The 27,710-nt window shown below is 42.1% G+C and overlaps 1 protein-coding gene across 2 annotated transcripts in view; it reads left to right on the top strand.

Annotated features, from left to right (window-relative positions):
* The window catches only part of LOC146390280 (F-box/WD repeat-containing protein 7-like), a 54,142-nt gene extending 33,635 nt beyond the window's left edge, over window positions 1-20,507 (top strand). For both annotated transcript variants that reach the window (XM_084923331.1, XM_084923332.1), the window contains 12 exons: window positions 2,958-3,040; window positions 4,257-4,392; window positions 4,978-5,112; window positions 5,210-5,333; window positions 9,286-9,413; window positions 9,494-9,607; window positions 14,258-14,439; window positions 14,653-14,878; window positions 14,992-15,058; window positions 15,481-15,624; window positions 16,433-16,582; window positions 17,428-20,507. In XM_084923331.1, coding sequence (XP_084779457.1) covers window positions 2,958-3,040; window positions 4,257-4,392; window positions 4,978-5,112; window positions 5,210-5,333; window positions 9,286-9,413; window positions 9,494-9,607; window positions 14,258-14,439; window positions 14,653-14,878; window positions 14,992-15,058; window positions 15,481-15,624; window positions 16,433-16,582; window positions 17,428-17,561 — 1,623 coding nt within the window. In that variant the 3' untranslated portion in view covers window positions 17,562-20,507. The remainder of the gene's footprint in view (window positions 1-2,957; window positions 3,041-4,256; window positions 4,393-4,977; window positions 5,113-5,209; window positions 5,334-9,285; window positions 9,414-9,493; window positions 9,608-14,257; window positions 14,440-14,652; window positions 14,879-14,991; window positions 15,059-15,480; window positions 15,625-16,432; window positions 16,583-17,427) is intronic.
* Window positions 20,508-27,710: the final 7,203 nt, after the last annotated feature.

The following is a 27,710-nucleotide window of genomic DNA, read 5'->3' on the forward strand; positions in this document are numbered from 1 at the left end:
GGGTTTAATACAGGTCAAAATTCATTTCAGTCAAGCTTCACTTTAGTACTTAGTAGTTAAGTGCTTGGTTAAGACTACAAGATTAAAACCTTGAAAGTGTTTGACAAAACATTGGACATGAGCTAAAATGCCAACTCAAACTAATCTATAGTGTCTACCTGTTTATCCTTTAATCTGCAAACAGCAACAGTTAGAAACTGTTTATATTTTATGTAAATATTTATATTGATCCCAACGCTACCATGTAAACTTTGCGTTCCAGACCGATGAAGCTTTTTATGAAGCAGATATTATCTATTAAAGTGAATTAAGAGGATACAAGACTTTCATTTCTAATGCTAATTTGTCTTGTTGGCTTCAAACCACAGCAGCAGAAAGTTAAAAACGGCCATTTGCCTTCATCCAGGAGTGGAAAACAAAACAAATGTAATTAATTAAACGGATACATGACTTCTACATCAAATGCTCATTTATCGTCACAGCTTCAACCTGAAGGATTGAAAGCTTAGAAATCCATTTTTTCACAGTTCACGTTTAAAATGGTGTTTAAAAACGATCAGTATCCATGACGATCAATTAAACACAGAATTGTTTTTTGTCTCCTTAATGGCCGTGTGATTATTTTTAAGTTAAAAAGATGTTTCAAAGAAGAAAATCTAAAACTAAAAATAATTTTAAAATACAATGGTCTTTTAAATTGACAGTTTTATCTGTAACACGGCTGCATAAATCGAAGGACTGAGCTAGAAAAAGCTGCAGGAAACCTGGAAAATCTAATACAAACGAATTAAACTCTATTTAAATTGAATCCTTCACCTCGCTGCACTTTGAAAATATGAATAAAAGATGCACCTTAGAGACGGCAGCTGCTGTAAAACTGCAATTTGTGGAGGCAGAAATCTACTTAAAGTCAGATAAAACTTTAATAACTAGTGTTTGTTTGCGTTTGGAGCTTCAAATGGACGTTAGCTCCTTCACTATGTTGTAAAAACACAGATTATGGAGGGAGACTTCACATTAAATCCTGGCAAAATTGCACCTAGGTCGATGTAAGGCCACGACGTATCCTCTTCTCATTATTATAAACTTGATTTAAGGTGAAGCTGCAGAGATACTAACCCTCCAAAAAGTCCCAGTAGTACGTATGCAGTTAAGCTTGATTGGGACATTTTTGCTGCTGAAGCACAGATGTGTCTCTGCCACCCACCCAAAAGCCAAAGTCGTCTGGTTTTAACTGTAAACACATTCTTCAGTTTTCCAGCCCCCCAAGGTCAAGTTTTTTCCTTTTTATTTTATTTATTTATTTTTTCCGGCTTAATCAAATCCACACAGACGTGGCATCTGTTATTAAAATCCAGCGACACGGAGTCTGAAAATGGAAAGCAGATTATAAATGTATGTTAGGGAGTGAAGAACGCCCTCTGATAATCTACAATCTGAAATATTTACAGGTGCTTCTTGCCCATGTTTAATTTTGAACACACACAGATGCTATCCTCTGCATGTGTGTGTGTTGGAGGCTATTTTAGAGCGGCGCTGCACCGCCGACATTCCTCTGATTTTCTGCATTCCTGCGTTCATTCACAGCGAGAGACGCTCAGAGAAGAGCGAGCGAGAGATAGAGAGGGCTGATTCAGACCTCGCTTTGTCTAAGTTGGCGGCGTAGGTGTTTCCAGCATCTCTGCGGTTCAAAAGACTGCCTCGGGTTTATCTGCAGCTCTTTGATGATGTGGACTCGGCTCCAGCCGTTTGGTCGTCTTTCTGACCGCAGGGTCGACCCAGAAACCCACAAACATCCGTGGGAACTCCTCTAGCTCTTACTGCGCTGGCATCATGAGTGCAGACACTGGTTGCAGGCTAATATGAATTAGGCTGGCTCACATTAATACTGTGGAGATGATCGTGAAGATAATTGGGGCATTGCGAATGATTAGACCACGTAGACCGAGGAAGGCCAACGTTTTCCCCCAAATGCCAAACTAAGTTAGATACAGTAAGTGAACGGTCACACACTGAAGAGCTAAATTAAAAAATAAACAAAACATGACACATTTGCTGAAATATGCCATGACCATGCTGGGCAGCATAGTGTTGCAGTGGTTAACACTGGAACCTCACAGTCCCTGTGTTAGCTTTGTGATAGACAGTAAATAATGGGCTTTACGTCATATATAAAACTAAAAATATGTCTTGTCTATATTTGTTTTAGTATAAGACCAGCTGTTAGTTTGGTATTTGTTGTGTTACCCATCTCTAGAGCTCCAGTTTGTTGTCTGGCTTATTTAGTCTTGAGTCTTACTTTTTACTGTGGAAGTCGTATCCATCAGCCTCTTTAATCAAGTGGAAATAAAAGCCATAGCCGGCCGCAGTAGTCCTCAGTGTGTCCTGATCTTTTCCAGTTGTTGGAAATGGTCTTTGTGTGGTTTGTTTTGTCTGTGCAGATTTGAAGTCATTAGCTTTGTTCTCGTCCTCGTCCCATGCTTTAGGGACATATACAATATAAATGTCTTCTGCTTTTGTTTTTCTGTGCTGATGCTAAACTTCTAGCTGCGCGTGTTTATTTTAGCTGATTTCCGTTGAGGAAGGATATGGTCAGATTAACCAGTTTTTTTGGCCCTTGGGTAAAAACTGCTATTGCAGCCAGAGCTCCTGTGGCGTTTGAAGTGGTTTGTGGAGAAGTTAAAGCTTTTTAAAATGGTTTTTCACATGGAGAGTCTTTATTCTTTATGACGCGCAACCCCACCATTACCTGATCAGACGGATCAGGTAATGATCTGACAGACTTATTTTATGGTATTTGCAAATAATCAAATCACCAGCGTGCAGCAAAGTGGGGCTTTGGGAGCTCGGTTGGTAAATCCAATTAGTTTGGCCTACAAAGCTCCATTTGGCTCTGTTGTTGTTCCAAAACGGGAGGGTTACAGTCTGTAATGGTTTCTCTTTTCATCTTTCATCAGATGAAGAGGAAGTTGGACCATGGTCCAGACGGCCGGCCGTTCCCTTCGGGGAAGAAGCACTGCAAAGGCAACGGATACCTCAGGTACCACATTTGATTTCTTAACGTCAGAACGAATCTTTTCACAAAACTGTTGAACTAAACTAGGAATACTTGGAACAACATGCTAATGTGCTCTAATAACATGAAGTGAACAAAGATCCTGTCACTGATTTACCTGCTTTGGACCAAAATGGCACCCAGGCTGGAGCTAGTTTCACATGCAAACAAACACCACGTTTAAAACTGGTCGTTGATGTAACCGAACCTCCATAAATGTTAATCATCCGTCTGATTTACACCCAGGACCCGTCGCTTCAGTTGCTCCTTCAAGGTTTTAATGAGTTGGACCCGTAACACACCCATCTTACATTATTACTATTATTATTTGCCTGCTGCTGCACATTGCCCAATATAGTTGTTTTCGTTGCCAAATCACTGATAGCGTGTGATGCTGTGTGGATGACCCTTAAAAGAGCACCCCACAGCAACACAAAATTCAAAGAGTTTTTTTCTTCTATTTATTTATTTTTTTGTGCATTCTTTTTTGCTACAAAGCTGATTTTGTGCATTTTTGCCCCTTCCCAAAAGCCCACACCTACTTGGTTTTTAGCTCAGCTCTAGCAAACATGACGAAAAGACGAAATCTACCTGAAGCAAACCAAACTCACAAGGTTTGTGTAGGTGAACCTGGGGAATGATTATTGGTTGCCTTGGGCTTCCTGTATCACACTGATAGCTCGGCGTCTCCTATCCATTCTGCTTTTGGCAGCGTGCAACAGTTGGCTGCCAACTCAGTTCTCCATTGCTCCCCCGGGCTTCTAGTTGCTCTCATCTGCACCTGCAGACATCCTGCAGCAGAGACGAACCAGCAAGACAGGGTTTACATTCAGAAACACCCCGTCGACTAGACCCGACACTCTGACTGGCGTCTATCTTCCCTGTGTTGGTTTTGATTGGTGATTCTGTCCATGCAGATTTTGTGACACAGTGTCCAGAGAAGTTAAAGTCATCGCTCTCCTAACATTTATGAATATAGCAGCCACAGTGGATTTGATCCAGGAATCATTTGTATTGAATTTTAATAACGATTTAGTGATTTAATTAGAATGTTAAATGGTTAAATTAGATCAGCTTTACCAGTTCAGAGCATAAACCAAAAGGATAAAAGAAAGGTGTAACATGCATGGATGGATGTTTTATGGGTTTACGATGGTAAACAGTCACATTTCTGCTGTACTGCTCCTGCATCTCTCTGCAGTCCATCCAGTCTGGTTCAGGCCACGCCCACCACATTTGGTGACCTACGACTGGCTAACGGGCATTCAGCTCAGCGACGACGCGTCACCTCTGGTCCGCCACCCTCCGGCCTGCAGGACTGGCTCCACACCTTCCAGGTCAGCACACGTACAATCATGTTCTCTCAGATAATCCAGAGATTATATTTACACAAAATCCAACAAAGAACTTTTAATTAGCAAAATTTCAGTGCACAGTTTATATGCACATCCGAGCAGACGGACACTGGTCCTGGTTTTTCAAGGACAGCAGCTAAACTGCAGCTTTTCTTGATTTTTGGTAAAGTGTGGTGTATCTTCCGCTCGCTACACAAACACAGTGGCAGAGTGGTGCTGCCTCCAAGCTGTTCTTATGTAACTAAAAAAACATACAAGTACAGACACACAAAGAGATGGGAGACATTTAAATGGAGGGAAAAAAAACATGATCTCTTTGGAGAGACAGTTCAAACCAGTTTAGAGGTAAGGGAATAAAAACAAAAAGTAAAAGATGACACACCCTGAAATGCACACAGAAGAGGAGAAATATAACAATTACAGTAAATACACAGGAAAACAAAGTGGTACAAAAATTTATATATATATATTTTACTTTATATGGAGGCACTTTAGTGGCAACAGTAAATGTAAATCTTTGTCTCTTCATCCTGTGCTAATGTTTCCCCTCGCTGCCTTTTCACACAGATGTGGAGCGGCCCTGAGCGGCTGCTGGCTCTGGACGAGCTGATCGACAGGTGTGAGACCAGTCAGGTGAAGCACATGATGCAGGTCATTGAGCCTCAGTTCCAGAGAGACTTTATATCACTTCTGCCCAAAGAGGTACAGCACAAAAGCAGTCCGCTCTGCTGTCTGAGAAATGTGGCCCCGTTGATGAGCAGTGCGCTTCAAATATTGTGTTTTATCACCATGTTTGCAGCTAGCCCTGTACGTGCTCACCTTCCTGGCTCCCAGAGACCTGCTGCAGGCCGCTCAGACCTGCAGGAACTGGAGGACCCTGGCTGAAGACAACCTGCTGTGGAGGGAGAAATGCCGCGAGGAAGGTAATGACGATCGTCACGTTTTATTCAGTAAGACTTAAAACTTACGATTGAGCCCTTAAGAGACTAAGATAAACCTTTTTTTAATACATTTTTATAATCTGAAGGCTTTTCTGCAACCAAAGGTCATTTTGAGAAAAAAAAATGAAACACTTCTGTATTCACTTCACAAGTCATTGTTTTATTAATGAAACGTGAGCTTACAGGAATTATATTCGGCTACATTTAACATAAACGTCTTACATGTAAAACGTTTATGTTAAATGTAGCCATTATGCTATGTTGTAACATTGCTTGTTACCAGTGTTGGGACTAACGCGTTATTAAGTAACGCGTTACAGTAACTACGTTATTATTGTGGTAACGAGCACGGTAACTAGTTATTATGCCAAAATCAGGAACGCGTTAGTCGTTACTGGGATTTAGATAGGGTCGTTACTCGTTACTTCGTGTGGTGGCTATCGCGGAGCTTCCACAGATTCAGTAACATTAGCAAGTGGTGGAAGCCAGCAGGTGGATGAGAGAAAGGGGACGCAGGAGGAAAAGAGACCCGAGGCGGCCGCTGGTCCAAGTGTGAACTGAACTTCAGGTAAGAAGTTATGACCTGCAGTCTATCTGGGTCAGATATAAACCAAGTTTAGGGGGAGTTTATTTTCGTTATTTTGACTTTTTCCGTACTGCGTACTAGCATGACGGAGTTTCTATACAGCTGGGTGGGTGCTATGAAGTTAATGATGTTGAACTTTATTTTGTTCATAAGTTATTAGAGTTGCCAACCGTCCCGTCTGGTATTCAGAGAAAATATTACGCGTTTCTTATTGAGGTGAAAAGGAACAGTTTGTCCCGTAATTCAGCTACAATGAAAAAGGCACAAAGCTGGAGTTATTCTGTGTCTTTGCTGCACAGCTGCCTCTTCTCCTCTCATTCTCTCCCCCTCCCTCTCCCGTTTCTACTTCAATCATGAAAACTGATCAATGATCAGCTGATCGGCTCTCTTGTTTGTTTATCGCCCACTTTGCGCCGAAAGAGGAAACCAGCGGATGTCGCGCTAAACAACAGCAACACGTTTAAGCTTGATCAGCTGTTGTTAGAATTTATTTAATATTAATTTCTAGTATCAGCTGATGTTTGCTGGAGCCACAGCTGCAAAAAAGCTGCTGGTCATGATATCGGTTTGGTTATCTGGTGAGAGGGAAACATGAAGATGAAACCAGGAGATGTCCTTACTGAATCATCAGAGCTGAACAGGTGATGGAGAAACAGGTTTACCTTTTAGGTGACATAAATGAGTTGAAGGGAAGTTATGAACTGTTTCTGAGAGACAAATAACACCAGGATCCTTATTTAGGTAGCTGACAGCTGGTAACTGTGCAGGTGCGGATCTAGCAAAGTTTTGCCAGGGGGGCAGGTAGGGCATTAACAGGGAGAGGTGGGCACAAAGAAATACTTTTCTTTCTTATTCTCATTTAAAATGTCTCGCTTTTAAAAAATAATTATCTGAATCTTACAACAAACGATTGATAGATTGATGCATATATACCATCAAAACAGTGAACATCACTGTCACAACAGTGTTTATTTTCATTCAAAGGCTTTATGATTTTTCCTATAATGGTGGGCCAGTCTCTAGTCAAAATGCCCGGGCCAATTTTTTGTCCCAGTCCAGCCATGTATGCAGCTCATCTGCAGTCTGGTGTTGCCTACATCTTCCTATTCAGAAGGCAGAATTTCCGAGTTCTGAGTACAATCGAAAGCACCACGACTGCAGTTTTTGTGTTGGATGTAAAAGGCGCACATGACGCTGTGACGTAGGCTAGAATCATGGCAGCAGTCAATGACGGTCCAGGCGTGGGATTTCTCTCGTGGAAATATGCACATTATCTTTTCCTCTCTATTGGTGGGTGGCACAGTGCACTTGTGGCAAGTAAGCAAGCTAGAAGACTGGCAAAGTTATGGAAGCAACACATTAACAAGAGAATTCTGAGTAAAACTAGTAAAAGTTACTTTCCCTAGTAACTAGTTACTTTGAAAGTAACGAGTAACTTGAAGTAACTGAGTTACTTTTGAGAGAAGTAACTAGTAATGTAACTAAGTTACTATTTTAAAGTAACTTACCCAACACTGCTTGTTACAATGTAATGCATAATGCAACATTCTTCATAGAAAACTTAACATAAAATGAAAATAGTGGAGATTATGAATGTTGAAATATCATCAGTGTGAAATTTGGAAACGTTAAGAATTGTAGATTAGTTTATATTCAACAGATTTATAAAAAATTGCACTCAGTGTTTGTTTAAGGCTGCGGAAGTAAGTTTTCCTTTTTAGGTTGAAACAATATGATAAATTTTGAGGTTTAATGAAGAATTATTTTCATTATTCTTTTCATTTCAGTTTTATTTACACAGCGCCAAATCACAACAACAGTCACCTTAAGGCACTTTATATAGTAAGGTGGAGCCTACAATAATAATACATACTGCATACATTAACTACTAATATTTTCCACTTTTTTGTTCTAAAAAAACTTTTACAGTTTATTGATTTGTGTGTTACTCTGTGTGGTCTGTGATCCAGAGATATTCACTTTACTGTGGTTTATTTAAAAAATGAACAAACTCCAAATTAAGAGCCTTGCATTAGATAAACGTGTATTGTCTCCTTGGTTAACGAAGCAGTTAATGTTCCTTGGAGAGATAATCATCTCAGCTATAATTAAATCATAAAAAAATGACTGGAAGTTTGACCATGAGAGGACCTCAGCAGCTTTAGCAAATCTAATTTAAAAAAAATGCAGAAAAGGCACCTCAATATTTAAATGATTCAATCAAAGGCAAAATGAAGTAGATTGCGGTTTATTTTGAGGTTGAGGGTGGTAATTACATTTAAAAGCCCAGGACAGCAGCACATTGTTATATTAATTTCCTTCTGTTTTCTGTTGCGAGTGTGAGTTTTATCAGGTAGCACCTGAAGGCTGCAGGTGTTTTTCCACTGTTTTCACAGGGGAATATGGAAACCAGAATACAAATAGAGACGGGAACTTGCTGGATGTATGGTGCTTTCTAACCTGAGTGAAACATGCAAATACAGCCACACACAGTCACTGCACCTTCATTCAGCGCAATGCAGTGGCTGTGTGTGTGTGTGTGTGTGTGTGTGTGTGTGTGTGTGTGTGTGTGTGTGTGTGTGTGTGTGTGTGTGCGCACGCGTGTGTGTGTGTCTGGGAATTCTGCCAGTCAGCCGAGATTCACTGCCTGCGCTCAGCAGCCATACCAATGAGGCTACCTAACGTTAGCGCCACACCACAGCCATACTAATGAAGCCGATGCTGACTGCAGCTCACCAGCTTCACAAATAAGGCTAATTATCAACTCCCCTGCCATACCGCCAGGATCGGTGTCGACGTTAGCAAGAACTCAGCAAGAATATAAATGCAGCTAACCTTCATTAACCACACTCATCTTACATACTAATGAATGTTGGCTTAAAGTTGGTCTACTTTAATAAAGTCACAGTAGATGCTATTCCACTACACTACGGTGAACTTCAGGTATGGTGATGAAACGTAATCTCGCAGTAAAAACATTCCTGGATAGAAAAAAACACAATGAAGCATCATCGGTCATGGACTGGCCTCCCCAAATATTGACTCTGAAGTTCATTAGAAATCTGTTTTTGTCTTATAATCTTTATTTAAATCTGCTCATCAGATTTCCTATTTTCCTCCCAAAAAGGTGTGGCAACAACAACAAAAAAAAAACCCGGTTGATGGGGTATTTTCATCACTGCGCCATGCAGGTGGGCGACATGGACACCTGAGTTAGTGAATGTGATAACTTGAAAAAGAGGCGACATAGGATTTTTTAATATGCGCATCTGTGAGGAGACTGAGGGGTGAGACTGAGCGCCCCATTTTTGAAATGTATCCTCTTCTTTTACTCCCTCCCCTCTACAGGTATATCAGAGTGCGCGTCGTCTCGTCGCAGGCGATCAAGTGCTGCAGTCAGTGAGTGGAAATCGACCTACATTAGACAACATCGCATAGAGACCAACTGGAGGAAGGGGGACACACGGGAACCCATGGTAACGCACACACCGCCTCGGTTCAACAGCATCGGTCTGAGATGTAAATGTGAACTGATTGTCTTTAAATGTCTTTGCAGGTGTTAAAAGGCCACGATGATCATGTGATCACGTGCCTGCAGTTCAGCGGCGACCTGATTGTCAGCGGCTCAGACGACAACACGCTCAAAGTGTGGTCCGCCATCACCGGCAAGGTAGGACGCAACAGCAGAGACGGACGTATCGATTATGGAAACAATTGTTTCCTTTTGCTTCGACCACACGATCACATGCGTTGCGTGTGTGTGTGTGTGATTGTTTGTCGCCTAGCAAACAAGGTGTGCGCTTTTATTTTGGAACATTGTGAAATTTCTAGAAGCGATGCTTTTATTATGAAATTCACATATTAAAGTACATACAGTGTGAATATTTCTGCAGCTCCTTTTACTCTGCAGGGCTGCAGGAGCTGTTTCGCTAAAAAAAAGTGAGGCTTTTATTTTTGCAAGTCAAATTCGGTACAAATAGGACTTTTATTTTGTAGTACTTCACAATAAAGCCTATCAGATAAATGATTTACCACCAACCTAAAAATAAACAAACCATATAGACTTTGACAAAATTAAGATTAAGAAACTGCCATTAAATCTTCTGTAAAGATGATCTAATTATTGCATAATCCATAATCAAAGTTCATCGAGCAAGAACAAGGATTTATATCTTCATACCCTGAAACACGTCTGCTAGAAGTAACCTGTGAAGCTCTTGTCTGACCTGAAACTGTTTCAATCCCCCTTAAACAACAAAATGACTGGATGTGCATCAGAGGTCAGTGAGGGTGGTGTCTGCCCATGCAGAAATAATCACTGTTGCACACCATTATCAGATCTCAATGTTTCCTTCTTTGGAAACCGATAATTGAACTGGGACGAGAAATGAAGGGTTTTGCTTCAGGAGCCAACTCAGTGTGTCTGCACCTCCATCAGGGGAATACAGGAAGGCGATGTTTATCTTTAATCAGTTAAAAGCTAATAGAAACACTATAATGTGACATCCCTGCTCTACAGGATGTGAGGAGGAGAGTGATGTGGAGTGCTTTTGTGTCTGACATAAACATGTGAAACCAGTTCAGACTAAAGAGTGAAACGCTCCTACGAACGCCTTCAGACTGGTGAGCAAAGCACATGGAAGAGCTGCAGGTAGATGCAGGTGTGGCTGGTTGAGCGAAAGATGAATGAGTGAATCTTTTGTCCTGGGCAGGTATTTGTGTAGGAGGCTGTCATCAGGAGGAAGTGAGTTACCTGTAGATCAGTTAGCAACCGGGCGCTCATTCACATGTTTTCATACAGAGGAAGAAACACAGAGCAATTAAAGCAATGAGTAACTCCCTGGATTTGATCCAGAATGGCTGCTGAGTTGCTAGACTTGCTTCTAGAAGGACTTTCGAGTCCACAACAGGTGCTCAAGTTCATGAACAAATTTCACTTCAGCCTGGAAATGTGAACATCGGGGTGCGACGAGAAGAAACTGTCAGTCTGTGGGCTTAATCGTCTGGAAGTCAAACATATGTTTACCACATTTCAAGCTCCGATTTCAAAGAATCAGAGCTCATATATGTTTGGGTTTAAATTTGAAGCTATCAAGTGTTTAATCAAGGTGACCTTGAGAATCGTCAGTAAAAGACATTATCATGAAATAATGGGACTTTCCTGCGTGCGAGCTGCACTCAGCTTCAGATTTGACCTGAATAAGATTTTAATATGTAGGCCAGCGTGACCTAATAGGACAGTGAGAAGCTCAGAGTGGCTAAACGGACTAAACACAGGCGGAACAGTCGTGTCAGTCGGGGTGTGTCGCTGGGAAGCTATTTGTGTACACACACACAGACATACACCACCCGAGGCATCTCTGTTTGAATACTCACATTTGTGTTAAAGGTGTAGAGAAAGTGTCTGTTTCTGTTGGCGTGTTTGTGTTTTTGTAAACCTTCCTGTTTAACACCCGCAGACTGTTAAACACACAATATGCAATCAGAGTGCATTCAGAAAGGTGACAGGCTCTCGTTTACCTTATTTCAGACCATGAAAAGCTTCTTAAATAAACAGGGAACATTGCTGGAATATAAATCCCTCCTTTGTCCTCAGAGAAAAGATGCCCGGACTCATCTTAAGCCAGCTAAGCTTTTGCCATTGTTGCAGATTCTCGGTCTACACGCTGCACCAAGACGAGGATAATGTAATGTTGACATAAAGTGCAGCCCTCTCTGCAGAAGCCAAGAAGCTGTCTGATTGCAAGTGCACGTCCGTGCTGCAACTGATCATCTTAATTTAACTCTGCAAAATGTTCTGCAAGAGGAGGTTGTTTTACACCAAACAACAGTTTTATGGGTCCCTGCAGGTCCTTTTAAAATAGTTTAAAACCCTCCAAAAGTAACCATGACCAGGATGCCAAAGACATCTTTGATTGTGCTGAAGAGATTTCAGCTGAAGTTAAACTAAGGCCGGGCTCATGTAATACCAATTTGCTTCAATCTTGTGCTCTTGATTACTTTCCTGGTTTCAGTGTTTTTACTGTTTGCTCATCTTGTTTTATAAGGAAAGTCCACTTTAAGAAAAGGAGAGTAATACCAGAAGAACAATCCTGAACATGTTTCAGGCTTAAAACACTAGCAGACTGTTGTGATTCCTTCACCTTCACCTCCTTCGTCATCTTTGCTCTTGTGACGCTGTGTTCCCAAGCCAGCTGAGAGCTATACTTTCCCTTGTGTCCTCCTAACGAGGTGCCCAGGAGGCATCCACACCCCATCCTGAACCACCTCAGGGTTCCTGTCGGTTTGGAGGATGCCCCTGAGTAACCGAGCTCCTCAACTCTTTTCCCCTTAAGATGGTATTAGACCAACTCCCTTGTACCCTTAATGATGAGTTCTGTCACCTGTACATAAATTTGAAAAACTTACAGAAGTCCTGTCGCCTTCTTTTTAAGCTTGTTAGACTACTATGACCTTATGACCAAGAATCTACACGGACGAACAGGTTCTGTTTTTTTTTTTTTCGAGGACAGCTGTGTAGGCAGCGACCACGCTCACCTGTTGTTATGAAGTATGACAGAAACTACTCAGTTCAGAAAAGAGAAACAAAGCTAAATCCTTGTAAGCATCAAAGGTGGAAAGAGTTAAGCCTCGGTAAACCCGCTGCGTGGGACACTTTGCATGGCACGGTGACGTCACACAGTCACATCCATTTATCACTGCTGTTAGCCGCAGCAGCATTCTGCAGAACGACGGGTGTTGCCACTCAGACAAACCTCCACATCATGAGAATTTGAGTATTTTCCACAAAGTTTCATCTTTTTCAAATTGTTGCCGCATGTCCGTCTGTGTAATGTGTGAGCTCCTGGTGCATTGTTAAAACTGCAGTTAAACCCACACGATGGTACACTCACGTCTTTAACCGAGCTGCAGCATCAAAACACACAAAGTTGTAAAATTTGAGACATGCAGGACTGGCTGAAACGGCGGCTCACGACAGCACATGTGACGTCATTTTGGAAAATGATAAATGGTCTGGTTCTTATGCAGCGCTTTCTACGCTGCCCGAGCACTCGAAGCTCTCCATGCAACAGGCGTTTTTCTCTGCGCCAGAGTGCTTTGTGTCTGACATTCACACATGAGCTGCTCTACATGTGGCTGTGGCTCAGGCAGTAGAGCCACAGTTTGACATTAACTCTGTCGTGAGGTGCCGTTTACCATGGCTCGTTTCAAGAGTCTCTACTCCGCCTCTAAGGGAGAGACCGGTCACCCTTCAGAGGAAGCTCATCTCTGCTGACCCGTGTCATAACAGGAACACAATCACACACTCTGATGAAGCTCCAGTGTGTGTTTGCGTTCAGGATTTGAAGAATTCCTGTCATTCATGAAATTCTGTCCTGTAAACCAGCCAGCACCTTAGCGCCTCTTACTCCAGCAACAATGCATGATGGGATACAATGCGTGGATAGTGACCCTTGGTTGTACATTACTCACACTGAGGCATTGTGGGATACTTTGAGTGTACTATATAAACTGCAGTAACACTCGCAGGACTCAGTATGTGGTGAGAGATCGCAGACTCAGGTCGTTCATCTGGTTTCGGTTAAACATTCTTTAATCCGCCACACCTGCTCGCTCATCCGCCTAGACCTGCCTGTGTGTGTGTGAAGTCATTTTGTTCCCTGCAGAAAGAAAAACACACACACCCTCACGATGTTTTAGTCTGCGGGGGTGATGAGGCGTGTGCGCCGCCGCGTACGAGCCGCAGACAGTCGTGTAGTAACAGCGAGCGCTCGTGTCGACGCCCGCAGTGTCTTCCTCCGTGTCCGCAACAGTTGCCAAGGCAAAGTTTTGCCACTGTTACCATGGCAACTATCGCTACAACACCCTCAAGGTGAAACTGCGTTTGTCTCTCAAGGCTGTCCATGAAAGTGGAATAAATATTGACTCACACGCGTTCGCAAACAATGAGAGAGACGTTTAATGTTCGCTGTGTTTGTGCAAACTGCAAGCTTTGATTGCGTTTAATTAATTTTATCCAAGCAGGAAAAACCCTGAATAACAGCTTTCATTGGCCCAGATAAGAGCACCAGATTATTTCTTTATTCCTTTATCTTAAGTGAATGAGGAAGAACGTGTTGGCTTTTCTTCGACCACGACTGTTCCAAATGCAAACTCTAATATTTGAGCTTAAAGTGCAGTAAAAATGCAACTTTATCTGTAATCACTGGTCTTCAGTCTGAATGTTTTCATGCGTTTTATCATTTAAATTAAAAGCAAAGTTTAAATTCAATCATAACACTGTTTAATCATCATGTATCCCTCTTTTGTTCTCCCTCAGTGTCTGCGGACGTTGACGGGTCACACCGGTGGGGTGTGGTGCAGTCAGATGGCGGCTACCACGGTGATCAGCGGCTCCACAGACCGGACGCTGCGCGTGTGGGACGCCGAAAGCGGCGAGTGCGTGCACACGCTTTACGGACACACGTCCACCGTGCGCTGCATGCATCTCAACGGCAACCGGTAACAGACTCACTCTTGTGTGTGCTACACACACACACACACACACACACACACACACACACACACAAATTAATGTAAGCTACACATGAACTCATAGAACTGGGTCAGCGCAGCTTTAACAGAGATACAAAGACACACCTCTGGTTCACCTTGACCTGATTGGCTGTCACTGCAGCGATGTAATGCCTCTCTCTCTCTCTCTCTTTTTCTCAGGGTGGTGTCGGGCTCTCGGGACACCACGCTACGCGTGTGGGACGTGTCGACTGGCCGCTGTGAGCACGTCCTGACTGGCCACTTGGCGGCGGTGCGCTGCGTTCAGTACGACGGGCGCCGCGTGGTGTCGGGCGGCTACGACTACATGGTGAAGGTGTGGGACCCCGAGACAGAGGTGTGCCTGCACACGCTGCAGGGACACACCAACAGAGTGTACTCGTTGCAGGTAAACACACACACAGAGCAGGAGTCTTTAAACTGAGCTCTACATGAGGCGGTTTAGCATCTTTGAGCTCCTTGTTTTGGTTTTGACTCCACCTCTCCCACCCCTCTCTGCAGTTTGACGGCGTGTTCGTGGTGAGCGGCTCGTTGGACACTTCAATCAAAGTGTGGGACCCAGAGACAGGTAGACCTCACGGACTCTGTTTTCTCACTGTGAACCTTGAGTTATTTAATTAGTTTATTTCTGTATTCAGACACTAGGGGCTGTGTTTATCATTATTACTATAGATTTTTTTTGCTTTACATATAACGCATAGGAACATAACTGAAACACGAGCAGCCTGGATTACAGACCGCCTCTTTCTCTGTGATAAATGAAGAAAGAAAAACAAATATGGTTGCTTTTTAATGGTTTGTGGCAAATAATGCGTGCAGAAAGCTGCTGCAATCGCCTCTTTTCACTTTTATCTAATTTAAACAGAATAAATACAGTGATGCTCAGTGCGCCCCCTGTTGGTCGTAACCTGCTGTAATCATATAAAAATTTGCAAATAAAAATGAAACGCATGGGTGCCAATCTAAGCTAAACGAGTGTCTCTTGTTCAGGTGGGTGTGTCCACACACTGACGGGCCACCAATCGCTGACCAGCGGCATGGAGCTTCGAGACAACATCCTGGTTTCCGGGAATGCCGACTCCACGGTGCGAGTGTGGGACATCCGGACAGGACAGTGTCTCCACACGCTGCAAGGTGAGAAGCTGGTAACGTCCCTTAGTGGGAATCTGTCCGATTAAACAATGAGAGCAGCTTGAAGGTGAGGGTCGCCGTGGAACTTCTGCGCCAGATCGCTGACTCGGCAATAAAACAGCCTGACTCAAAAGTCCGCAACCCGCTGGGAGGAAGTGAGGAAACAGGGGGCATTGTAAAGGCTCTGAGATGAAGTGAATAATCATGTTAAGGTCTGAGGCAGAAAGTGAACCTGAGCTGTGGTCAGACTCGTGAGAAATAAAACAAACCACAGGGTGTTTGTTGCTACGAGTTCTGAGGATACTTTCATGCAAAGTCTGTGACGGCCTGTTTAGTCTTTTATGGTTGGTTTAATGAGTTGTGGATTTCACAGCGTTTGCTTTTCATCTGTTAAGCTCACATGAGCGGGCAATTAGAGCCACATGGATTTAGCCAGAAAGTACAGCTAAAGGGAATGTGAGTGGTTTCAAGGGTTTTTGGTGACTGGATGAAAAATTGGACGCTGCCAGTGGTATTGAACTTTATTTTCTGGGACTGTAAATGTCCATGTATTTTCTCTCTTTTTTTTCTTTTTGGACATCTGTCCAGCAGTAAATATTTTAAGCAGCAAATATCTTAGAGCCAAAGGAGGAGGAAATGATTCAATATGAGAATTTACAACTCAGTGAAATCAGGTGTTATATCAAGATGCACATGCTGACGCGCATATAAGAAAGGATACATAAAGTGATACAGCTGAGAAGAAAGGCTGCTCATGTAAAGACAACTGGTTGAGGTCAAGGGTCACGGTGTAATGATGCGTACTTTTCAGGTCCCAACAAGCACCAGTCGGCGGTGACGTGCCTGCAGTTCTGTCGTGGCTTGGTCCTGTCCAGCTCTGACGATGGGACGGTCAAACTGTGGGACCTGCGGACCGGAGCTTGGCTGCGGGACGTGGTGGCGCTGCAGAGCCGAGGATCAGGTGAGGAGTTCGCGCCACCTTAGGTCGCTAGGGAAAAATGTATTTTTCTGGCTGTTACTGAGTCAATTCATTTGCAAAGAGGTATGTGGTGCTTGCTTTTCTTTTTTTTTTTTTTTTTTTTTTTGCCTGAAGACTGCTGTGATTGCCATTCACTGAATTGTAGTGAAATTTTGAAAATGCACAAACTGGAAACACAGGGGTTTCTTTCACTTTGAAGGCAGTCAGTCACTTTTTCCATCCTGCACAGCTGGAAACATGCATGACAGCACAACTTTTAATTTGTAAGCAAGCAGCCTGTGTCCCATTTGCACTGCACTTTTCACAATTTCACTCGTGGTTGGTGAGTGGTTTGGGTGTTTGCGGCGCCTTCCATGCAGATTACAGGTTACCGTGGCGGTCTGCTAGCAACTAAATCAGTCACAGTGTGGTGTTCGGTGTAGCTCATATACCTCTTTGGAACCAGTTTCACCCAATCTTGTCAGAAAGTACACGTTTCTACAGCAACCCGTGTTTCCCAGTCCAAAAAATACACAAATTAAAAATTAATAAATTCCCAACTTCATCATCATATAAAATGATACAAAGAAGATATTTTTAGTAACTGACTTAATTATATATTATGTGGTTTTTTGTAGTGTCAACATTTTAATGTAGAACTAACAAACAGATTAAATACATTCACATTTCAGTAGAAAAGACACTAAATGAACTGTAATGGTGCAGGTAGATGCAGTATTCACTCTGTTATTAAATATTAAGAATAAATATATAAGTACCTGAACTTTATTTATGTCCTCACCTGTTATCACATGTCTGTGGCTAAACCAATCACGTCTTTGATCCAGGTGGAGTCGTGTGGCGAATCAGAGCGTCCGACACTCGCCTGGTGTGCGCCGCCGGCAGCAGAAACGGCACTGAGGAGACCAAACTTCTCGTGCTGGACTTTGACCTGGACGAAAAGAAGAAAGAGACGGACTGAGGAGGAAGTGACATCATCAAACGCAGTTAAAGCCCAGATTTTGTTTTTGTTTTTTGTTTTTTAAAGGATTTGGGGGTCGGCTATTTTATTTCATTTTTTTTTAAAAGAAAAGTAACAGCAACTCATCACACTTTGACTTTTTTGACCAAAGTCCTGACTGGATCCGACTCTTTTCATCAGTCAAACTGATAGATGTGAATGTTACAGCTTGTCCCTGATTGGCTGGCAGAGGCGGGTGGATGAACCCAGTGTGGATAATTCAAACAGTGTGACTGATAAATCCACAAGGACAAAAAACATGGATGTAAATGGACAAACAAGTGCATTTATTTCAATCAAAATGGCCCAGAGAGGACGGATTGTAAGAGAAGTGTTGGATTTCTTGAATGTATCCAATGAGAGGAAGAACGAGGGCAAACAATTTTTTTTGTTTGTTTGTTTGTTTGTTTGTTTGTTTTGCTGCTGAACCAACAAGGAGGTCAAAGATGCTGTTTAACCAATGCAAATGTACCAAATCTTGGCAGCTGGAGAAACACGGGCAACTTTTAGAGGCAACAGCGATGAGCGATGTCACAGCATATAAACCAAACCTCACATTTAGTCGGTATTTTTTTTTTTTTTTTAAACCATCACATTGTTTCACATTTATTCTCAGCAGCTGAGCCAAATTCTTTATCTCTGTTGCCTCTAAACAGCGTGTTTTGATCCTGCGGTAGAGTTACATGCTTGGTGCTTGGGATTCGTTGGAAACGGTGAAATTCGGGAATTAAAGCTTCTTTTCCCATCATTAAAAAGAGGGAAGACTAAACCCTCGAAACATGTTGGCCACAGGCAGAGCCTCACATCTGCAATGGTTGTAACACTGGAAACTTTGTCAAGCTTTACAGAAACATTATTTTTAAAGAGAGAAAGGCGATTACTCTGGTTTACTGCACGCTAAATCACTCGCAGACGCACATGTCCAAATGATTTATGCCGCAGTTTTGCTTGTAGTGCAACAACTTTCTGCCAAAAGCTTAAACATTTTCAAAGGGGTGGCACCGGCTGCTGCTCAGCTCTGGCATTTAGCCTGTTTCTGTTGAGACATTGAAGTATTAAAGTGGGGGAAGCACAGGAGTTAACAGTTCAAAAGGTGGCTGACTTCCATTTAGCGCCTTCAGTTTCAGGGTTGTGGTTATTTACTCGCCGTCAGGGTTGGAGGGGGTGGGGGCTGCACACACAAGCTTTTGTAAGTACGGAGTTATTGTTGCTGTTAAACTCATTCTGTGTGTGAGAGAGGCCTTTTTTCTGCTCAGTATTAATGAGAGTGTCTTGAATGTTTTAAAAGCTTAGGCTTCGGTCACGCAGGCTTAGAGAGCAGTTGTTGATACTATGGAAACCTCTGGTTGCTAGGGGAAATTGCATATTCCCCTGACCGGTTGCTAAGTGATTGCTGACTGCTGCTAGGTACTATTTTATTATATGTATCATTTTTCTTCCTTCTGCACACCTGTCATTCATTCAGGTGTGCAGAGGTTATGAACCACTTACCTGTTGTGAAATTGATCACGAAGACTGAGCTGCACCACCTTGTGACTGTGTTGCTAGCAAATTGTTGTGGTCACCCATAGTTCGCTTGGAAGTTGCCAACTTGTCTGCAAACACTAGCCAACTGCTCCCCAACACAAAACAGAAAATTTGCTTCTTACTACGTACATTTCAAAAGGCTCAACTTTTATTTCGAAGGTGAACTAACTCTGTTTCCAGTTTGTGTTGCACTTCTCAGTTTAACAGCTGCATAGTTGGTGATGTTTGCAGACAAGGCGACGCCTTCCTTGCAAACTACAGGCAGTTGCTAGAAACTACTCTCCAACGAGTCTGGGAATACACATTTTTCCATAGCGACCAGTAGTTGCCACAGAATCGCACACCACTCTCTAAGACCTGAATGACTGGGGCCTCTCCCGCCTTTACACATAGCTGCTAACATTAGCATTAACACAGTTTTTAAAATAAAGAAGAGAAAAGTGAAAACAACCCTTGAACTCTTCTCATGACCTCGGTGAACATTTTCTGCCTCCATGGATAAAATATTTTTATACCTAAGTAATTATGTGCTTTTACTTTAAGTCATATTACCGACATAAAATAAAACCTGTTTTGTTTCTCATTAGAGAAGCAAAGCAGGTTTTAAAGAGCCACATTTATGCTCTGAGTCTGCTCGCCACATTATGTTTTCCAGCCACCTTTTGATGTCATTTCTATGATTTATCAGATAATCAGCATTAAGTCTGATCAGTGGTTTGTGTATATTTTTTTTAGGACATTTTTCCACCCTGTATTTTGTATAATTTTTCGCTCTCACCTTCTTGTGCAGGACTAAGCTGATTGATGAGGAGATGTTTAGCAGCCTAGTGTTAGCTACAGTTTTTGTTGTTAAACTTTCCTCAGACTGTGTGTTTATGTAAAGTGCACAAAAACTCTTTCACGTGCATCGACTTTATTGTTATTAGTTTGTACTTTCGTCACGACTTCACATTAGAAACTTGCATTGCACTACATTATATGTTCCATTACTTTTTTTAATTTGTGTTTTTTTCCCACCCCCTGCCGCAGCACATGGGGTCACTCCGCATGTTTTTCTAAGCTTGTGAAATATTTAGGAAAATAAGATAAATAATTAAAAACAATTCCTCTTTACCGATATTAATCCGATAAGCTGCTGTTGCCAGGAAACAACCCACAAGCAAGTTGCTCTATTGTTCATTTCCCCTGACAACAGGTGATACGTTTCAGGCAGGAGAGTTGACCTTTTTGCAGGTGTGAGGCTCTCTGACGATGTAATCATGTAAAATAATGTAAATACAAAGAGGATGTACATATTCAGCTTTTTATAAGAACACAGCAGAGAAAATATTGTCGAGGATGGAGGGATGACTCTGAATCAATAAAGATGAGTTTTATAAAGTGCTGACTGCTTGTCTTTTATGTTTTAAACATTGCTTTTGAAATGTGATGGGAGTTTTCTGCTGCTTTTCTTACAGCTCCTCTGATTTTTGTTATGAAAAACTCAAACCAAAGTGACCCAGAAGAATTTGTAACTCATTTATGGTAGTTGGATTTCACTCTTGATGCACACCTGTGTTGTATTAACACTGCAGGTTATGTGTCTGCAATTTACAGATGTCCTTTAAACGTTTCACCTGCAGCACCAAATGTCCAAACATGAGTGAGCTGAAGGTGTCTGCCACTGAAACCAAATTATTTAACAAAAAAAAAAAAAACACTTTAAATGAGGCTGTGGTCAGAGTTTTAGTTAAGCACTTAGTAGTACTTCCTAAATACACGGGGAAACCCACTGATGTTGATGAATGTCCTCACAAAGACGGCCAAATGCCGTGTACACAGAGCTGCTTTGAGGTAAACTCTGGTTTACCAAAGTAAAAGAATGGCTCATACGACCTCAATGAAGTCGTCACCTGAAATTTACAGGTGAGCTGAATGCTGACAAGCACACATTGTTCTCTTCCTTCCTTCCTTGGTCATTTCAATGTTTGTTTACTGCAAATGCTCATATTCAACAAGAGGAAAAGAAACGGGCTAGAAGGGGGACAAGGAGAGGAGGAAGAGAAGGAAATGTAAAAAGGGGAGAAGGAAATGAGGAAGGAAAAGATGGGGGAGGAGGGATGGAGGAAGGTAGGAAGGGAAAAGATGGGAGAGGGAAAAGGAAGGAAAAATGGAAGAGGAGGGGAAAAGGAGGAAGGAAAAGATGGGAGAGGAGGAAGAAAGGAAGGAAAAGATGAAAGAAGAGAGTAAAAGGAAAAATAAAGGAAGGAGAAGAGACTGACAGATGGAAGTGAACGTAAAGCCACGTTGAACTTGGTAATGTAGCGAGCTCTAACGTCAGCTTGAGGTTTTTCGGACCAAATTCACTGGTACGAGACTGAATCTGATCTACGTGGAGGAATGTAGAAACTGCGCTTCATTAAAGCAGCGGAAACCCAGACTTTAATGAGTCGAGTTTATTTTAGCAGCGTCTTGGAGTAGACTCTACTACACTCAAAATCATCCGTTTAAAGGAAGCTTATTTATTCTCAACCAGGATGAGACGAACTCTGACTTTGAATCTCTGTCTTCCCACACATCTCCTGTCTGAGCCTCGCACCGAGCTTTCTGCTTCAGTATGTGGGAGTTTGTAGGAGAGCAGATAATATTATGCAACCAGAACTGGCTGCAACACCCCGTACGAGGAAAACTGAAGCATGTAGGTGTTTTCTTTTTTCCTTTTCTCTGAGCTTCATTGATAAAATTAATGAATTAAATCTAAGCTGTGCAGCAGGTCCGTGCTGCTGCTCATCAGTGCTCTGCACATGTGGATGGTTTTCTTCCTGCCTAATGCTCCGACATGAAAGAGTCAGATTTTATGGGCTTTCTATTTTTACAACCTGCTGGAAATGAAAGGTGCAGCGTGAAAGTGTGTGTAGAGTTTGATGTGTGTTTGTAGTAGCCTAATAACGTACCACCAGCCAACACAACAACAGGCAGACGACTGCAAAATCCCAAGCAAAGAGAGCAAAAACAGCTGAAGAGTGAAAAAAATGAACCAGAAAGACCAAAGATGGGAAAGAAGAAAAGACGAAGGAAATGAAGGGAAGAAAGTGGCAGAGGGGAAGAGGAAACAGAAGAGGCAGAAATGGAAGGGAGGAATGAAAACATTGATTAGGATACAAAAGAAAGATGAAGGAAAGAAAAACAATTCAAAGAGGAGAAACAAAGAGAAATAAATGAAATATAGGGAAGGACAAGTGAGGAAGGAAACGAGAAAATAAAGCAAAGAGAAAAACACATGAAGACAAGCTAAGTAAATGAAGGTGGAAGCAGGAATGATGGAAACACCGAAGACAAAGGAAAGTGGAATAAGATGAAGAAACAAAAGTACATTAATGTGAAGGATAAAAAGAAACAAAAGAGGAAAGAAGAAAAATAAAGTAAATAAGGAAAAAGAGTTTTATGAAACACAGAATAGGATGCAAAGTAAGGAAAAGGTAAATAAAAGAAAGCAAATGAAAAGCCGTGGAGGCTTCAGCTGAGACTGAAGAGGTCATCTATCCATCTTCTGCTTATCCACTCTGGAGTCAAAACACCAGCCCAACATAGTGCTATAATTTGTATCCAGGTAATTAAAGTAACTAATTAATCTCCTTAAGATTGAATTCTGTGATATTTACATGACAAATTAAAGTTGGAGATCTACTAAAAGACAGAGTTAAACTCAGACTCCATCCTATGATTTAATGATTTATATTACAGGGGCCTGTTTTTCTGTCCCCAAAGGGTGACAACATAGAAAAGTCCCCACTAAAATAGTAATACAGCTAAATGCACACACATCTGTACCCCTAGGAAAAAGTGTCTGTGTGTGTACCATGTTTACATACCTGTGTGGGGACCAAAAATTGGAAGTTTACCATACTTGTGGGGACCAACAGCCCTTATGGGCACAGAAAATAGGTTAGACCAGTGTTTCCCAACCTTTTGAAGCCACGGCACATATTTCACATTAGAAAAATCAAACAGCACACCACCAAACAAAAATGTCTCAAAAAGCATTTTGATCATTTATCTTAGCAAAATAGGCGCAGTTTGTCCCCAGTATACCTTTTTTGCTTTCTCCTGACCACCACTCATGAGGGCCTTCATGTGGGCTGGAATTTTCTCCAGGACCCAGGTCAGACTGACTGCTTTTTCTCTTCAAATATTTATCTATTGCTATTACGTGCTGTGTTCTCACAGCATGACTATTATGTAATATCTTCTTCTGTTTGACAACCAACTTAATTAGAGCAGGTGGTTGTACCGCCCTCTAGTGGAAGAGAATGTAATTGTTCTGGCCGTTACTCACTGCGGTCACTTAGAGTACTAATCAGGTGAAACCAGATAATCTTCTACGGCACACCTATGTGCCACGGCACAGTTTTTGGGAAGCACTGGGTTAGTGTTAGGATAAGCATCTAGGGAAGGATATGAAAACATGACTGTGTGTGTGTGTGACCGCGCGCGCACGCGCTGCATCTTCTACAAACCCTCACAGTTTAATGAGTCCCAGCCGGATGTTTTGATGTTGAGTTTTACTGTCTGCGAGTCAGGCTGAGAGCTTTTCCCTGACTTTATTAGGTGTTTTAATCCCTCACACACACACGCGCACACACACACACACACACACACACACATGCACACACATACACACACACACACACACACACACACACACACAGCAGTCTGCTCTCATATCTATAGCTTCCTATTAAGAGTGTGTGTGTGTGTGTGTAACCCATATTTTATTTTTGTAGCTTGCACTGAGGGCTGACTGATTATGTATGTTCTGCCTGCAGCACTGCGGCGTGTTTGTTGACCTTCTTCTTGTAAGCGACACACACAGGGAAGCACGAACTGTAGCATGTTATAGGTGAATAACACCAGCGCAGTCTCTAATGCAGCTCAGGCAGCTTTGCAACTCAGCGCCATCACTGTTGTGAGGTGTTCCTGTTAGTGTTCCTGTTATTTTGTCCACCCCATCCTCATATAAAAATAGAGAGAAGGAGGATGGCATTTGTGCTTTCAGTGAGATGAAACCAGCCCAATGTTTTTCTGCTCACTGTAATTACAATAATAGCTTGCAGACATGAACACACACGTGCATCTATGCTTGTGAGGACCTTCTGTGGACTGATGCATAATCCACACAGCTGTGAAGGTAAGTCATACCTTAAGAAAACAGTGATTTGAGGTTAAGGGGATTCCTCTGAAGTAGTGCAAAAGTGTGAAAATGTCAGAAAGAAGTTGTTTAATGTTTGTCTACATGGGCATGTCTGGGAATAAATGTATGCTCACCACCTCAATGAACTCAAGCAACAAGGAGCAAAAGTCCTTACTGATGTAAGAGACCAGTGAAGTCATACAGGAAACAATTACTTCAACTTATTTCTGTGTTTGTTTTCTGTTTTGAAACTGTAAGTAAAGAGTGGAAGGTGGATCTAGCTGAGAATCTGCACGTTTACTGAGCAATGTCTTGTGATTGACATGTCATTAGCTAAAAACTTTAAACTAGTTAACACTCTTTCCTGATGCCTGAGTATAATATACAAAGAGAACCTAATATTTTGTTCAATATGACAACAAACCATTGAGCGGTGAACACATCAGAAAAATGCTTGCTTGATCATGTCACATGGTCATTGGTCATTTTACCATACACTCCTTTTTGACCAGTAGTCTTTTAGCAAACACAAGGATCGCCTCCTGGTGGTTATTTAAAAGACGGCTGCCACTTGTGTTTAAAGTCACTTGTGTTTTGACGTTACTTTACACACATGGAAGCTTTGGAAGATGATGGGCTGCACCTGCTAATTGTCTGTGAATTACTTGCCTAGGACTCCCCATACTAATTGATATCCATCCATTTTCTTCTGCTTATCTGGGCCCAGTTCACAAGGGTAGCCTAAGCACAGAAACCCAGACCTTCCTCTCCAGGCTCTTCCTCCTGCTTATCTGTTGGAACACAAAGGCGTTCCCAGGTTAGCTGAGACATATAATCTCTCCAGCATGTCCTAGTTCGATCTCTAAGCCTCCTCCCCTGCACAACTTGTCACTCACGAGGCATTCGAGTCAGATGGCCAAACCACCTCAACTGGCTCCTTTCAATGTGGAGGTGTAGCAGCTCTACCCTGAGCCTATTTGGACTGTGGCGTAACCAATTAGCCAACACCACCATGTTAAATGTTAATTGGTCAGATTGTTCATTTGTGAAGGTGTGATTGGTCCCCTTGGATTTTTTTTTTTTTACTGTTTCCTGTTTTTTATTTAAACACAAATTGTTTGATATTTTGCAATGACCCTGATGAGAGCCACAAGGGGAAATGTGTTGGTCACTTAATAAAACTGGTTCCTAATACTTTAGGTTTCACTGGAGTCTTCATGTCATCAGATCTTTGTCTTCTCTATGAACCTTGAAAGTAGGTGAAGTTGTTCCAGAAAGGTTTGTTGCTATTTTAATGTAAAGAACATGGTTATTTCTGTTGCAACAGCTGTTATAAATGCAAAACCAAACTAAAATGCAAGATTCTTTTGAGTAATTAACTTTTTGCAGGAATATCTGTAATTATATGTGCAGACTCTGCTGACTGTTCGAAGCAATGCAGTGGCATTTATCTAGTTCTCATCTTGTTACAGCAACATCGATTACTGCCTATAAAAGCAAACAATAAATAAATAAATAAATAAAAGCAACTGCTAACCTAACCCTGCTCTCTACAGGCTGGGCGATTTATATGGATACACCGTAATAACATGGGAATGGTTGGTGATATTAAAGTCCTGTTTGTGGCACATTAGTATATGTGAGGGGGCAAACTCCTCAAGATGGGTGGTGACCATGGTGGCCATTTAGAAGTCGGCCATCTTGGATACAACTTTTCTTTTTTCAATAGGAAGAGGGCCATGTGACACATCAAACTTATTGGTAATGTCACAAGAAAAACAATGGTGTGCTTGGTTTCAACGTAACTTTATTCTTTCATGAGTTATTTACAAGTTTCTCTTTGTTCACAGCCATTGACATGTCGAAGAGGTTAACACGTGAGGAGCGGATTGAAACTGTGTTGATATCTGGTGAATGCAGTAACCGGGTCATTGCAGCAGATTTCAATGCAAGACACCCTACGAGACCACCCATCTCCCATGCTACAGTTAGCAAACTGCTTGCTAAGTTTCATGAAACTGGTTCAGTGTTGGATTTGCCAAAATGTGGACGCAAGAAAACTGTCACTAATGAAGAAACATCAGTGGCTGTCCTAGCTTCATTCAGCAAGAGCCCACAGCGTAGCACTCGCCGCATGTCACTGGAGAGTGGCATTAGTCGAACATCCCTTCGGTGGATATTAGCTACTCACAAATGGCACCCTTACAAACTCCAGCTACTGCAGCATCTCAACGAGGATGATCCAGATCAGTACACAGAATTTGCAGAATGGGCAAAACAAAAATTGGAACAGGACCCTCAGTTCACGCAGAAGATTTTGTTCAGTGATGAGGCAAACTTTTATGTGAATGGTGAAGTTAACAAACAAAACCACCGCTATTGGTCTGACACTAACCCACATTGGATGGATCCCTCCAAGACTGTTGGACCAACAAAAGTGATGGTTTGGTGTGGTATATGGGGTACAACGATAGTGTGACCATTCTTCATCAATGGAAACCCCAAGGCCACTGGATATTTGAAATTGCTACATGATGATGTGTTTCCCTCTTTATGCACTGAAGCTGGCACGTTCCCTGAGGTTTTCCAGCAAGATGGTGCACCACCACATTATGGGTTCCAGGTCCGAGCATTCCTAGATGAACAGTTTCCTGGAAAGTGGATTGGTCGTCGTGGGCCAGTTGAATGACCCCCAAGGTCTCCCGATCTGACCCCCTTAGACTTTTATCTTTGGGGTCATCTGAAAGCAATTGTCTATGGTGTGAAGATACGAGATGTGCAGCACCTGAAACTACGGATACTGGATGCCTGTGCTGGCATTTCTCCTGCGGTGTTGCTATCAGTGTGTGAAGAGTGGGAGAAGAGGGTTGCATTGACAATCCAACACAATGGGCAGCACACTGAACACATTTTATAAGTGGTCAGAAACTTGTAAATAACTCATGAATGCTGATACACATGATATAATGACAGGATGGAGGAAGTAAAACGAGATACAATGAACTAGGAACAAAAGTCTCTTTCAAAATAAAACAGGAAACATGGAGACACAAAGACAACAGAAGCTTGACAGACCTAAATTACAAACAAAAGGTGCCAAATAACCCAAAACCTCTGGTTTAGAGACCCAGTGACACATGCTGGGATCAACTGGAATAAAGCCACAGCAATTACCTCTGATCATGGAAAGCATTGGCTGCTCGATGCACCGCAGAGATTACGAGGAAATAAGTGCTAAGTTATCAAAACACCGTTGTTTTTCTTGAACTAAATCAGTTTTCAATTAAAAAGCTTTTCTTGTTATTTTACCTAACAAATGCATATGATTTATCTGTCTCTTAACCATGACCTCTAAGTCACATAAATGAGGCTTCCATGTTTAGATGATAGCAAATACCTGGTTCATATCTACT

The sequence above is a fragment of the Perissodus microlepis genome, chromosome 3, assembly GCF_051167445.1.
Source record: "Perissodus microlepis isolate ML-2025 ecotype Zambia chromosome 3, ASM5116744v1, whole genome shotgun sequence".
In the NCBI taxonomy this organism is placed as follows: Eukaryota; Metazoa; Chordata; class Actinopteri; order Cichliformes; family Cichlidae; genus Perissodus; species Perissodus microlepis.